The sequence below is a fragment of the Chanodichthys erythropterus genome, chromosome 16 (assembly GCF_024489055.1).
Source record: "Chanodichthys erythropterus isolate Z2021 chromosome 16, ASM2448905v1, whole genome shotgun sequence".
Taxonomy (NCBI): domain Eukaryota; kingdom Metazoa; phylum Chordata; class Actinopteri; order Cypriniformes; family Xenocyprididae; genus Chanodichthys; species Chanodichthys erythropterus.
In genome coordinates, this window is record NC_090236.1 from 24366330 (window position 1) to 24382122 (window position 15793).

The 15793-nt window shown below is 35.6% G+C and overlaps 1 protein-coding gene across 1 annotated transcript in view; it reads left to right on the top strand.

Moving 5' to 3' along the window:
- col11a1b (collagen, type XI, alpha 1b) overlaps positions 1-15793 on the top strand; it is a 92761-nt gene that overhangs the window by 39997 nt on the left and 36971 nt on the right. The window contains exons 19-38 of the mRNA XM_067362406.1: positions 493-546; positions 673-717; positions 2964-3017; positions 3101-3145; positions 4981-5034; positions 6177-6221; positions 6751-6804; positions 8527-8571; positions 8830-8883; positions 8989-9033; positions 9791-9844; positions 9986-10093; positions 10411-10464; positions 13908-13961; positions 14155-14199; positions 14311-14364; positions 14453-14497; positions 14586-14639; positions 15151-15204; positions 15660-15713. Of these exons, the coding sequence (XP_067218507.1) occupies positions 493-546; positions 673-717; positions 2964-3017; positions 3101-3145; positions 4981-5034; positions 6177-6221; positions 6751-6804; positions 8527-8571; positions 8830-8883; positions 8989-9033; positions 9791-9844; positions 9986-10093; positions 10411-10464; positions 13908-13961; positions 14155-14199; positions 14311-14364; positions 14453-14497; positions 14586-14639; positions 15151-15204; positions 15660-15713 (1071 nt within the window). The remainder of the gene's footprint in view (positions 1-492; positions 547-672; positions 718-2963; positions 3018-3100; positions 3146-4980; positions 5035-6176; positions 6222-6750; positions 6805-8526; positions 8572-8829; positions 8884-8988; positions 9034-9790; positions 9845-9985; positions 10094-10410; positions 10465-13907; positions 13962-14154; positions 14200-14310; positions 14365-14452; positions 14498-14585; positions 14640-15150; positions 15205-15659; positions 15714-15793) is intronic.

A 15793-nucleotide genomic window follows, 5' to 3' on the forward strand; every position in this document is an offset into this window, starting at 1 on the left:
TTTAAAAAATCTTCTTGTCGGCTCCTGCCAAGACCAAGACTTTTACATTATAAAAATGTTCCATGTCTGCCGCTGTACGTTTTGTTTAGCGTGTTGACAGTCAAAGTGGCAGGAGAAGTTGACCTCATTGTAATGACGGGGGGGTTGTTTGGCGTGCTAGCGCTCCTCTGGCAAACGAAGGCTGCCCTCGCTAGGCACAGCAGAGTGTGGCTTGCTTGGCCTGGGCTGGTGTAGTGAAAGAGGCTCGTAGATCATAGGGAGCTGTGTATATTTCCAGCCAGAGTGCTGTCCTCCTAATCCTGCCCTGGGTAATTACAGGCCCTGCTATGTTATAGCCTCTTCTTATGGGGATGCAGTCTTATAAATAGTGGTCATGGGTCCTAACAATGCACTGAGCCAAAAGCAGGCAGGCAGGCAGGCATGGTAATAATACATTTACTCTTTTTCTCTCTCACTGTCATTTCATTTCATGTCTTTCGTTTTCTTTTTTAGGGTGAGACAGGTCCCATCGGCCTACCAGGCCCTCCAGGAGAGGACGGACCAAGGGTGCGTTTGTCCAAATGACACACCAATATGTCATTTTTATTTTGATTTGTATGTACTTGCATGAGTGTGTGCAGACACACTGGACTGCAGCGCTGTTGGCAAGCATGTTTGTGCTTTTGTCTGCAGGGCGAGGATGGTGAGATCGGACAGAGGGGAATGCCAGGAGAAAGTGTAAGCATCTTCATTTTGACATTGGACTTTTGTATTCCCTTCTCATATTTTCCCTTTAAATTATTTTATTATTTTCATGTGAATTAGTCAAAGCTTAGTAGGCTTAATGTTTGAAGCTTTAGCCCTGTTTTTGTATACTGTTATCCAATATAATAAAGTAGCTTCTGTTAAACTTCTTTCAAAAACATTTAAAAATCCTACTGATGGTACTGTATGTCTCAAAGACAAGTAATACAAGCTTTTTCATGGAGTGTTATCAAGTTTTTTGTGAAATTATTGTGTATAATCCAATTAGGAAAAGTCATGAAGTATCAACTTGATACTATCAATGTGAAGTATGTTTTCGTGATTTTTTGGATCTCTCAGAACAGAAAATTAGGGTTAATCACCTCACTTTATGCCTAACTATAATCTCTTCCTGAGGTGTGCTCCACCCTGCTCTTTCCACCTCAAACCTCAGTATTTGTTGCTCATTGAGGTAATGGTTCTGTACAGGAAGGGAGCACTACAGTTTTCTATTTTCTCCCTCTCTCTTTCTTTCTGTTTCTTATGACACACAAATGGTCTCACATATTTCAATTGATCTTTGACTAAATACTCCATCAGCAGAGATTTAACAAATAACAGAATAAGCCCTGAAGAAGTGGAATCTAATTGGAGCGAGTCCCACAGCTGATTTAGTGAAACTTTGGGTTTACAACAAAACCCCAATTTGCATTTGTTTCTGTTTTACATAGTTGTTTCTAAACCATTTGGAATGAAGTAATAAAAAGCATATTTAGGGTGTTCTTTCTTAAACCTCATGATCTGTTCTGACTGTAAAAAAAATTATGATTAACCTTTATCTTGCCTTTAAATTGATTTAATATGTTTCTTTGACTATCAAAACACAGTATGCCAGTATTATTGAAGTCTAGATCACAAAGTAGACACTTTAAAAAAAATGTAAAAATGTGACTGACTAAAATTATGACTGAATAAAATATGCATTAAACCAAAAGGGGTTACACTTTATTTCGAATGCCCACTTAGGACAACTATAACTAACTCTCATTAGCATATTAGTAGACTGTAGTTTAAGGTTAGGTGTTAAGTTTTGGGTTAGTAGAACAAGTTGACGTAGTTGCAAATTACTTATAGTCAGTAGATTGACTGTTTGGGGACCATTAAAATAAAGTGTTAGGAAATATTAACTGACAGTCTACTAATAGTCTAATGAAAGTTAGTTGACATGTTGCTGCAAAGTTAGTAGTGAACCATTGAAATAAAGTGTTAACTTCAACCACAGCTAAAGTTTTAAAAAATAAATTAAAATGTATTGTACAAGTACATGACTCATCAATGATATTGTTTTAATCATAAAGTGTGTATATATACATATATATAAGTCACCAAAAAGCCAAAGTTGGTCCATGATTCCCTTTTGATTTTGGCTGACCATGCCATATCTCAAGAGGGGGTAAGAGGGAGTCTTTATTAATGTAAATTTGCATATAATGCTGTTAGATATAATACAACACTTACTTTCAGCCCACAATCCTCAATCAAGTCTGAATTTGGCTCTTCATAGTAGAAAGCTTGGGCATCTCACATTAAAATGGTACTTGTCAGTGTTGGGGAAAGTTACTTTTTCTCACCTGGCCATGGCTTGCCTGTTTGTATTTTTAATAACAACAAAAAAAAAGATTCACACCAAAAATCTCATACCAAATCTCACACCAAAAGTGAAATTAATAAGCCTCAGGCTGAAGGAAATGCAAATTCACACCTGTACAGTAGAGGGCGCAGCTCAAACAAACCTTTCAGCTGTGCTGCCATTCTAGATTACAGCAGATTTTTTTTTTTTTTTTGTGGAATACTGAATCTGTTTTTGAGCAAGTGAAATGAGTAAATGCATGTTCACATTTAGTCTAGAACTACAATAACCATCATGTTCACGCAGCGCACACAACACCTCTGCACCTCAATCGCGATTTCTCTCAACATGGGTTTCATCAGATATTTCATTGTAAATTTGAAAAGTAATGTGTTACTTCACTAGTTACTTGAAAAAGTAATCTGATTATGTAACTCACATTACACATTACTACAGATTAACAGTGCTGGTTGTAACTCAAAATACAACACACATGTAGAAGGTGGTCCATGCTCCATATTCTCTCCATCAAGAAAAATCTGAAGACCTCTTATATTCAGTATAATGGTGTAATGAATTCTCATGACATGTTCTTTTTGTTGATCATCAGGGTCCAAGAGGACTGCTGGGCCCCAGAGGATCTCCTGGTACCGCTGGACAGCGTGTATGTACCACCACACTTTCTTAATTACAACTATCCGAATAATATGAAAGTCACAACTAGACACTACTTTTTTACAAATACAGGGTCTTCCTGGATTGGATGGACCACCTGGCCCTAAAGGAAATATGGTAAGGATTTCCTCTCCCCTTCTTTATTAGTGTTGTCATCACAGAATAGAAAGCCTCTTCTGAGCTTTAGGCCCCATGAAGGAGTTTCCTGGTTAATTGTCCTTTACTGACAACCTCTGACCTCTCTGAAACAAACAGTATGTGTTGTCCGGAGCAAGGGTCACACCTAAATAAGGTTATTAGATAAGAGAAACACAGTAGGACTGGCAGGAAAGAGCTAATGTCACCATTACTGTAGCAGCAGGGGGTGATCTTTGACCTGGAGGGGCTGAAATTAACAAGAAATGAAGTCTGCCACTAAAATATGCAGGACAGGAAGTGTAGGATTCAGGGCTGTGTTTGAAATCAGCCCCTATACCCTCATTCACTATTCCCTGCATTACTCCACTAATATAGTTCACTTGAGGGAGTGAATGAAAACCAGCAAGCGAATTCGGAAACTGAGTGTGCCGGAAGGGCTACCGATTTGTATAATTTGTGCGTACTAATCAATTAAAAGAGAGTTTATACCTGTAAGATATTACACTGTGGCCACATTGGACCAGCGGTTTGGAAAATGGATGGATGGATAATTCAGCTGCAGGCGCCACCTACTGGTTAGATGCGGGAATTCATTCTGCATGACCCCTCACAGTGCATTATTATATTATTGTGGTCAGTGGTGTAGCGGACAGGCACACAGGGCACGCACTGCGGGGTGATGTCAAAACCATCATGTATTGGCAATGTTAAATTAGCTCACAGTTATGCATCAGTATTCAGTATACACAAGTGTTAGTCCAATTTCTTAGCTAATCCACCTAGTTAGGTTCCACTGGAGTTCATTTAAAAAATAAATAAATAAATAAATAAATTGGTTAAACTTTATTTCTTTATTTCTTTATGTCCACTTTAGACACTCTACTAATTGTAAGTAACTTATCAACTACATGTCAACTATAACTTTCATTTAGAGTGTTAGTAAACTGTTAGTAGACTGTTTGGGTTAGGGTTCGGGTTAGTAGAAAAAGTTGACATGTAGTTGCAAAGTAGTGTTGTCAAAAACACCTCTGATTGACCTTTGTGTTCACGGCTCATCAGATATGTCTGTGATTGGCTTCAATGATCAATGCTGTAAAAACGTTGTAAATAGTCATCAATGAAGCTCTTCACCGAGCGCTTACACAGATACACACGGGAGCGTTTGAAAGCAGGCGCCTGTTTTCAAATGCTCCTGCTCCCTCTTTCAAAACACTTTCAAATTCAAGCACTTCCGTGTGCTTTCAAACGCTGCCGTGCGTTGATCATTCTAGCCAATCACAGACATATCTGATGAGCGCGTCAACACAATGGCCAATCAGAGGTGTTTATGAATCCGCTCAACAGCACTCAAAGCATCACATTTTTAAAATTTCAGTCCGAATAGTTACCGAAGTTGAAACTTTTGACGACTCTATTGTAAAGTTACTTAAAGTTAGTAAAATGTCTTAAGTGGACCATCAAAATAAAGTGTTACCAAATTTTTATATTGTCTTATTTTAGCAGCTTTTCTTTCACTCATGGTTCCACTACAATTACTATATGCATCTCCATGTCTCTTCTTCTTTGCCAGTGGTTTAAAGCTTACATAATAGATTTTATTACTGTAGACTGTGAAATTCAAGAAGGAAGGCCAATGGAAAAAAGATGGATTTGCAATTTACGTTTGTCTGTTGTTCAACATAGTATTTATGGAGTTTGAGGTATTGGGGCTGTTTTTCATATCTATATAAATGTCATAGGCTCCCTGGAGCAGTGAAGTGCAGGAATGATAATAGTGTTGTATGCTAAAATGTTCCTATTATATGTTGTAACAGGGTCCTCAAGGAGAGCCTGGACCCCCTGGGCAACAGGGTAACACTGGTCCACATGTAGGTATCAGTCAATCGAACACCTCTTGTCAGTCTGCTCTTTTTCTGTCTTTCTCCCAGAAACCCTAAATCACTTCCCACATACCATGAAATCAACTTTTTTGTGGCTTTTAGCCTTTGTCTGTTAGCTTATAGGTCATCTATACACCTGTGTGCTCCGAAAAGCTGACAAAAACTTTTTGTAGATACACTACCATTCAAAAAAATGGGGCCAGTAAGTCTTAAATTCAGCAATTAAAATGAATTTTTATTATAAAAATGTAAAGTTTTCTATTTCAAAAAAAGTACATACTGTTCTTTCTAACTTTCCATTGATTATAGAATTATGAAAAAATGTATCATGGTTATTACAAAAATATTGAGCAGCACAACTGTTTTCAACATTATTAATAGGAAATGTTTCTTGAGCTGCAGATCAGCATATTAGAATGATTTCTGAAGGATTGTTTTATGTAACAATTTATGTTTAATGTAACAATACTACTGTTTTAGTAATTCCTTGGTGACTCCAAACTTTTGAATGGTAGTGTAAATGGACCAAAAACATGGATCATTCATGTTGTGCTACACAGATTTTTTTTCCAATCAAATGTTCTCTAGAATAGGAAAGTCCCTCCCATAATACCACCCACAACTGACTAGCCAGCAAGTAGAAAATCATGTTCATAGATGTGATGTGCAGTAGCTATAGCCTTTTGGCTAGTTTAAAAGACCAGCCCTTTTATATCTCCCAACCAATCTTCCTATTTCAATTGGAAATACTTCAACGCAGCAAAGGAAAACACATGTTTAATGATTTAATGGGGTCATTAATTCTCCTGAATTTCCTTTTTCTGCTCTTTTTTCACTTGTATTCAGTTAAATGTGTAACCTGATGAACTGTCATTGAAAGACAGAAAAAGCTATGAAAACTGGTAGATCCATTACTCTAAATCCACATCTAGACTCCATAAGTTTGTAATGGGCCTTATAAATTCACACACTCACGCACAGACACACAAAATAATGTATCCTGTTTGACATTCTTTCTTAGATTTGACTGAGAGGTGCTCGAACAGCTTTTTCCAATCTAAACTTTACTATCAGATTTCCTCTGAAGAGTCCATGTTATACTGTCTGACTTTTGAAATCTTGTCTTGCAGGGTCTGCCTGGTCCTCAAGGCCCGATCGGTCCACCTGGAGAGAAAGTGAGTGAATAAGAGCTGTTCGCCCCAGCAGCCATCTTCTTTGTTATTACAGGCGGCGTTTTTCTGCCCTAACCCTATAAGCGATTCAACAGACTCCTCGGTTTCCGAGCTGTAGGTTGCCTTCAGATCACTGCTGACTTGAGAAAAACCACACGCGCACACGCGCACACACACCTCAAGACTCGCTAATGCTTCAACAAGCAAGAGATATGCTTACACACAAAACTGTCATTGGTTAGTCTTTCAGACAAGCATTTTGTCAGGGCTCCTGGAAGGAGGCCAGAGAGTCTGAAATGCGACTCCAGAAGTGGTGGAGTGTTTCCAGACGTACCATATGATTAGATCTCTTCCTTACCAAGAGGAAAAAGATGATAATGAAGTGCTTTAGGATTGAACTGCTTATAAAGGTTGCCCAGCGAATGATTTGGGCACACCAGTAATCGCAGCCTTAATTGTGTGTGTTTTTCCTCCCTCTTCTCTTTCTTCCGTCTTTTCTCACTTATCCTCTTGCTTTCTTTCTCTCTCATAGGGTCCCGGTGGAAAACAGGGGCTCCATGGGCTGGCTGGGGCTGATGGGCCTCCTGTAAGTGGATTTTTCTTAAATTCATATTCTCCCCTCCCTGATTCTCTACAAAAATACTTTGCATCATCACACATCATTAGCACACAACCAGCTTGATGAATATCCTGGCTTGAGGTGAATATGTATTTCATTCACACGATTTAGAATTAAAGAATTGGCTCCATTTCAATTTATGCATTGAAAATTTGATTTGGAATGACAGGAAGTGGAATTTACTGAATTGCAGTTCAGAGAAATTCAACACAGACACACTTTCATCAAAATAAGCAAAAACAGAGAACTTTGTTTTCACTCTTACAGCTTGTTTCATGTGGACTTTATTTTCAAGACTTGAAGAAGCATTCTGGGCAATTAAATATTTTGCTGTGGTCCATTATATTCTATAGGCCTTTTTATTTAAATATATATATATATATATATATATATATATATATATATATATATATATATATATATATATATATATATATATATATATTGTATTTATAACATTTATATATTGTATTTATAATATTTATATAGGTGTCATTGATTATTAATAAGTAATATGTATAGAATAAAAATGTTCTAAATTATTTGAAATCACTTTTATGTAGTTAATATGTATTTTTAGTTTTTGAAGAAATATTGTATGGTAAATTAAGAGACCACTTAACATTGATTTCTGAACTTGGAGTGGTCTCTTAATTTTTTCCATAGCTGTATATAGCATCATTGTATTCATCATGTATTTTTAATTTTTGAAGAAGTATTGTATGGTAATACATAAAATATTGCTAATATTTATCAAAATAATATTCCAGTAAACACTATATATATATATATATATATATATATATATATATATATATATATATATATATATATATATATATATATATATATATATATATATATATATATATATATATATATATATATATATACAATTCTATAGGCCTTTTTATTTAAATATATATATATAATTGTATTTATAATATTTATGTAGGTGTCATTGATTATTAATAACTAATATCTAATATGTAAAGAATAAAAATGTTCTTAATTATTTGAAATCACTTTTATGTAGTTACTATGTATTTTTAATTTTTGAAGAAATATTGTATGGTAATACATAAAATATTGCTAATATTTATCAAAATAATATTCCAATAAACACTATATATATATATATATATATATATATATATATATATATATATATTAAAAAATAATAATAATATATATAATTATTAATTATAAATTATAATTATAAATGTAATTAAAGAAAATAATTAGAGATGTAATTACATGCAGGTGTTTTAAAAATATTAGTACAATGTAAAAACATTTATGTACACAATAAGTGCATTGTATCAAATTATTAATTTAAATGTAAGTACATAGTAGATAAGGCCACTTAATATAAAGTGGGACCGTTTAAAAAAATCTTACTGACTTCAGACAATAGTGCAAGTTGTGTATGATGACATATTTATCATGAGAATTTCCATTTGTAAATGGCATTTAATTCCATTTTAAATCTACTTTCAAATTTCAGTTAAAATTCAGTTCTGAGAAAATTTAGGTTCTACACTGGAACAATCGTAACACTGGCATTTTTAATGCTATTCATACTGCATATTATTGTACACTGAACCCACAAGACCATACCCAGCTGAATTTGCCTCACATTACTTTCAGATTTGAGTGAAGATGTTTTTGTTTGTAATCTTTGCACAGGGTCATCCTGGGAAAGAGGGTCCTCCCGGGGAGAAAGGAGCAGCTGTGAGTGTATTTTTAGTTTGTCTTTAAATGATTTGTCACTCTGAGTTCCAGTTATTGACCACATTTCAAGTGCAAAACCACTAAACGCCTTTAAGGTGCTATTTTGCAGCTGTCTGAAAGCTCAATAACAAAATTAAAGCCATTTCTCTGTCTCTGTAATTAACATCTAATGTGTGGCCCCTTCAGAAGTTTAAAGCCTATTTCCCCTCTGTTAATCCAGATTGATTTATTGTTATTATATTTACTCTCTTCTTATAGGGCCACCCAGGTCCCCAGGGGTCCATTGGCTATCCCGGCCCCCGAGGTGTGAAGGTAAACAGTCTTGATTTTCGTCATCTCACTTATTCTTTATTATCAACATTATGTGCTCTTAGACTATCTATTAGAGCCTCTATTCATTGTTTTCTATCCATTTAGGGTGCCGAGGGCGTTCGTGGCTTGAAGGGCGGCAAAGGCGAGAAGGTAAGCAAATAACTCTGTCCTCTGTCTCCAGCCTCTAAAATGAGGCACACAGATGACAGAACAATAGCTAAATGGCAATTTCAATGACTATCTGCACCAAAATGGCCTTATCAGTTGTTATGAGTGTGTGGTGTAGTGCAAAATCACCTATGACTGGACTCATAAGCAGGAAAAAAAGAAAAAAAAAAACGTATTTATATTGTATTTATAATATGTGCTAATTATTGTTTTGAATATGTGAAATGTTGTGACTTGATCTGCTTCAGGCTGTATCCTCTGCAGCGGCCACCAAGTGTCAGTGTTTCATTTGGAAAGAGTCAAGACTTTTATGAGTCTAAAATGTATGGTTATTGATATGAAATAATATGCTCAACATTTAAAATGAAAGAACACTTCTGAAATAACATTGTTAAATTAACATTTTGACAATCTTAGATCTGATTTAATTACCGTCTAAACTAGCATGAACCAGCAAGTTATACTACGGCCACTAGGTGCCAGCATTTAGCCATTATGTTCTTATAGTGTATTTGAAATAAGATTCTTAATAGGTATATCTATCTATCTATCTATCTATCTATCTATCTATCTATCTATCTATCTATCTATCTATCTATCTATCTATCTATCTATCTATCTATCTATCTATCTATCTATCTATCTATCTATCTATCTATCTATCTATCTATCTATCTATCTATCTGAACTTAAATAAGTTTAGTTTACCCACATAAATGATAAGTCCGACTGATTTCAGGGAGAAGATGGTTTTCCTGGGTTCAAGGGTGACATGGGCCTCAAGGGTGACAAGGTGAGTAACAACTTTTCTTAATTCATTTCAGTTACATTTAATTGTAATCAGCACTCAAAACCACTCATCTTTTGTTTGAGATTAGTTTTACCCATTTTGTTTGTTATGAAACTAGTATAATCTATTGTTGCTGGTGTTCAGGGAGAGGGAGGTGTTTTGGGTCCCAGAGGAGAAGACGGACCAGAGGGGCCCAAAGGTAAATCAGGTCCCACCGGAGAGTCTGGTCCTATGGGCACAGCAGGAGAGAAGGTCAGTTTAAAACTCATGGCAAAGTACTTCAAATGACCAGCCCTGGAAAAATCAGCACTAGGGTTTTTGGGGCACTTAAGAGTCTGTCAGGGATTATTAATATATGTGTGAATTAAAACTTAAATTTACACTGAACTCATAACTCATGAATTGATTCTGAACCCCGGTTTTAAAGGGCAGCCAAATACTCCATTAAAACTCCCATATGTTTTTGCAGTTTGTGCAAATTTATTGTTACTGTATAGGGCCTGATGATTGTTTAAAAACTCCATATGAAAATGTGCAGACCTAAAGTTTATTCTTATTTCTGTTTTTAGGGAAAACTTGGTGTTCCAGGTTTGCCTGGATACCCAGGAAGACAAGGTCCTAAGGTTAGTGCTGACAAGTTTCATGTTGAGGCTTTATCATCTTTTCATAAGTTATTTTTGTATATTTTTTCAAAGTATCTATCTCTAGGTCATTATTTACCAACAAAAGCAATCAAACAATTAGATATTAAACTTTAATGAAGCTGTAAATTTATCATTTATCATAAACAGTGCCACTGTCCGTATTGTTTTGTATTTATATTTCACCAAGTGTTGCGTTTGACATTCAAGGCCTGCTTTTCTCTGATAGCCTGTGTTAACAGAGTTAATAGGATAAACTCATTCTCCATGACACTGACTGCTTTATCTCTCAGACACCCAGGCCTGTGAACAGCCCAAGACTATGTAGACACAGTTTGTGCTGTGATGTTTGTCAGCTTATTCAGTCAGTTCAGCCTGCTAACATCGACAAAATGATCATTTGGTTCAGTCTACAGACAGGTCCACTCATATAGCTTGAATTCCCTGGTATTTATTCATTGAGTTTTATTTTTGAAGGTTATTTTTTATTTTTATTTTTTTATGAAATTTCTCCTGTTTTGTTTGAATAACAAGTTATGGAAAGTGAAGTAGTCTACAACCTGCTTTGTCAGCTATTTTGACTCTGTGTTTCTATTTTCCGTTACTGCATATTTTTTTAAAGTAATGTTTGCCATGTTCAGGGTTCTGTTCACAGTATGTGAGAAGCTTTTTTCCCTGGAGTGATAAATAGTTTTTTTGAGCCCAGTGTTTGTTTGTTTTGCTCATATCATAGATGCAAAATATATCAGTATCATATTGCTGATCAACTGGTATTGAAGATCATTTTTTTCATTAATCCATATTGGTTGATATTAGATATTAAATTGTTCTTTTCATATTGTCTGTTTGTACATAGATTACCTTTTCTGTCGTCTAACATTCACTTAAAGGATTAGTTCACTTTCAAATGACCCTGGGTTCAAATTACCCAAAGCTTTCCTCACCCTCAAGCCATCTTAGGTGTATATGACTTTCTTCTTTCTGATGAACACAATCGGACAAATATTAATAAATATCCTGATGCATCCAAGCTTTATAATGGCAGTGAGAAATACCAACGAGCTGAAAAAAGTGCTTCCATCCATCATAAACATACTTCACACGGCTCCGGGGGGTTAATAAAAAGGCCTTCTGAAGCGAATCGACACGTTTGTGTAAAAATATCCATATTAAATTAATATCCATAGTAAAAATTTACAATAAATAATTACTAAAAATAAAATAATAAATAAATAATAATAATAAAAATAAAATAAAAAATAATAAAAAAATATCCATATTAAATAAATATCCATATAAAAAAAAATCCAAATATCCGCTCACTGCCATTATAAAGCTTAGATGCTTTAGGATATGTATTAATATATCTCTGATTGTGTTCATCATAAAGAAGAAAGTCATATACACCTAGGATGGCTTGAGAGTGAATAAAGCTTGGGTTCATTTTCATTTGAAAGTGAACTAATCCTTTAAAGTTAATTTTTAAAGTACTGACAATTTAATAATATTTAGAATAATATTTGTAATATTTATATCCTTAATAAAATCCTTAGAAAATCTCAAACTCAATATCCATTTTCATGCTGTAAATTATAATGTCCTGATGATAAATTCATTTGTAGCATTTGAAACAAATGACTTAAGTTTTTAGCATTTTATTTTGTAATTCATTTAAACAAAATTTGTATATGGGCCATAAGGATCACCATGATCAATATGTTCTATCATAATCATAACATGTTAATGGGCTGATGTTAGTGTTTGTTTTTTGTTTTCATTTAAAGGGATAGTTCACCCAAAAATGAAAATTTGATGTTTATCTGCTTACCCCCAGCATATCCAAGATGTAGTTGACTTTGTTTCTTCAGTAGAACACAAATGATGATTTTTAACTCCAACCGTTGCCGTCTGTCAGTCAAATAATGCGAGTGGATGGGAACTTCTACTATAAGAGTAAATAAAACTTGCATAGACAAATCCAAATTAAACCCTGCGGCTCGTGACGACACATTGATGTCCTAAGACACAAAATGACCGATTTGTGTGAGAAACCGAACAGTATTTATATCATTTTTTACCTCTAATACACCACTATGTCCAACTCTATTCAGCACTCGTTAGTAAGGTCTGATCGCGCTCTGACAGCGGCAGCGATGTCTAGCACTCATTGAAGTATAAGTGCGAGACATCACTGCCGTTGTCAGAGTGCAACTGAATGCAGTTGGACATAGTGGTGTATTAGAGTTAAAAAATTATATAAATACTGTTCGGACTTGTCTATGCAAGTTTTATTTACTCTTATAGTAGAAGTTCCCATCCACTCGCATTATTTGACTGACAGACGGCAACGGTTGGAGTTAAAAATCATCATTTGTGTTCTACTGAAAAAACAAAGTCACCTACATCTTTGATGCTCCTTTCCGATTCTACTCTGCTGCTCTGATCAGTCTGTTGTGATTGGTCTACCGTTTACAGTGCGTGTCAGAAACGAAACACTCATTACCATATCTGAATTTCAGCTGCAAAAGCTTCCTCAGCACTCGTTTACACAGTGATATGAACAGAAACAATGACGCCGGTTTTCCAATATCAATTTGAGCCACAGTCCTCATCCTTTGGAAGTGCATCAAAGTGGATTTGCTTTCGCAGCACAGAAAACAGTGCCTTCTTGACATATCGACAACACAAATCAAACTTTTTGAGGCCTCAGCTACAACTACAGCATTTGAGTAGACGTTGTTCGCAGGCAGCCAACGAAGACCGTTAGGCTGGCATTATGCAAATTTGTTACAAACCTACGTAGGCTCATGCTGGAAGTTGATATATTGGATATCTTATCACATCAATTGAAAAATGTTAAAAGCATAGTGGAGCCGGAGCATAGTAATTAGCATTGACTTTCATTTGGGATGCAAAATTGCTGTTGTTTCGCTCTACTCACATCCCCCTCAGTCAAATCTTAGTGTTCCATTTTTTGTGTGTGTGTATTTGCAATTGTCTATTTGATTTGCTCCATTATCTTGTGCAGGCGACCATCATGTGGAGTAAATTACTGATGCGTATCCATTGTGCATGGGCCGCTTCCCCTTCTTTGCCTGCCAAAATAATTCGACCTTCAGTTTCATCTCCTGTCCTTGTGCTAACAAGAAGCGCACGCCGCTCATGTTTATCAGCTCCAAAAGCTTGCCCTCTGAGTATCACTAACATAACGTTAGCATTAGCAGTAATGTTGTTGAATTATTCCTCAAGGACATCCTCTGTGTCAACACTGCTTCACTTTTGCTCAAAGACCAAAGATTTTTTGGCGTGTTTAAATGGTTGGAACAAATATTGGATACTTCTGAAGTGAAGTGAGAGTGTCATTTACGCTGTGTAGCTGAAAACTACTCCCCTCAATGCACCTAATAATCTGTCTCCATCTACAGGGTTCTACTGGTTTCCCTGGCTTCCCTGGAGCCAATGGTGAGAAGGGAGGAAGGGTACGTATGAGGTCTATTTTTGATTTTAATATAAAATTAGATTTCTTTTAGCATGCTACAGACAGATAAGAGCCATTTCTATCGTCCTTTTCTGGTTCTGATTACAAACCTATACCAGAAGTTGATTAGTCTTAGAACTCACAGATATTGTAATGTTAAGATTGTAATTTTAAAGGTTGGTTTTGTGTCTTAGGGTATCGCTGGTAAAGCAGGTCCAAGAGGACAAAGAGGTCCAACGGTATGTAAATGAACAAGTTTGAATCTTTTCAGTAGAAAAGAACACTTTTGTCCACTTACACTAATGATGCACAAGGCTTATCGCTAATAACTTTTGGTCTCTTGCTCTCAGGGACCCCGTGGTGGTAGAGGTGCCAGAGGTCCAACAGGAAAACCTGGACCAAAGGTCAGGCGTCATCAGTCCTGATTCAGCTAACTCAAAAAGTTAATGCTATTTGCGAGTGCTTTCTTATAACCTTTGTTTCTGTTTTTAGGGAACATCAGGAAATGATGGACCATCTGGTGGCCCGGGAGAGAGGGTAAGTAATGGTTGAATTATTTCTCCAGTTCAGTTGTATTAATCGACTACTTACATCTCGCTTATTTTTTATTTTTTCCATGTTTTAGGGACCCCAAGGACCTCAGGGCCCTGTTGGATTACCAGGCCCTAAAGGCCCACCTGTATGTGGTTTCCTCAATTTCATATTCTTTTGAGTTATTCTAAGTTATTCTACTCTTTGACTCACATTAGGATGGAAGTCCATTTCCGCCACTTATGAAAATAAATCATGCTTTGGTAAATCATATATATAATTACATTTTATGTAAAAGTTATGGCATTAAGAGTTTTAATTATGACAAAAAAATTCTTAATTATGACAAGTTGAAATCATAACTATGACTTTTAATGTCATAATTATCTCATAATTTTGTCTTTTTATCTCATAATTATGACTTGTCTCATAATTTCAACTTTTATGTCATAATTATGAATTTATATCATAATTATGATTTACTAAAACAAAGGACTCCTGGCTCAGCTCAGATAGACTGTCTATACTCTAGCTGAAATAACATATCTAACTGTAACAGTTAAACCACAAAACCTGAAAGAATGTTAACCACAAGTCTGTAAGTCTATTATATAATAATCCATGTTTTAATCTCAGTTTCAATTTTGTAATACTCTCAGGGGCCCGCTGGAAAGGACGGATTGCCTGGGCACCCTGGGCAGCGAGGAGAGACTGTGAGTATAATTTTGTCTTCATAAGTGTTTTCTGTCTCTGGAGTAAAAAGGAAGCAATGTGGATAGTGTTTTTATGGTGCATTACCTTTTAGCTGCCGACAGTGTCAAGGCTCTACCCTGTTCTTGGCAGGTCTATCTATCTATCTGTTTCTAATTAAGAATTGTCCAAGAGATAGACTGCTAAAAAGAGAAACTAATTTTATATTGAAGTTCTCTTCTCAAGATAAAAAAAACACTGTACTTGGCTTTCACTGATTTAGGGAAAGAAGTGGATGTAATGGAAAAAGTAGAAAGGGAAAAAAAAGACAGGTGTTGCTGACATTTCAGGGACTGGATTTGTACAGTTTAGTGATATTTACATAAAGTTTACAATCCAAGATTGCTTCCATGTCATGTGATAGCTAGGATGAATTGCATTTACTCTCTCACAATGACTATGATTATTCTCACCACAGGGTTTTCAAGGAAAGACTGGACCTCCTGGACCTGGAGGTGTTGTTGGCCCACAGGTGAGCTTTAGCAGTTATTGTTTTATATAAGCAGGAAAAAAATAGAAAACACATTTCTCTAATACAACATCTCCTTAAAT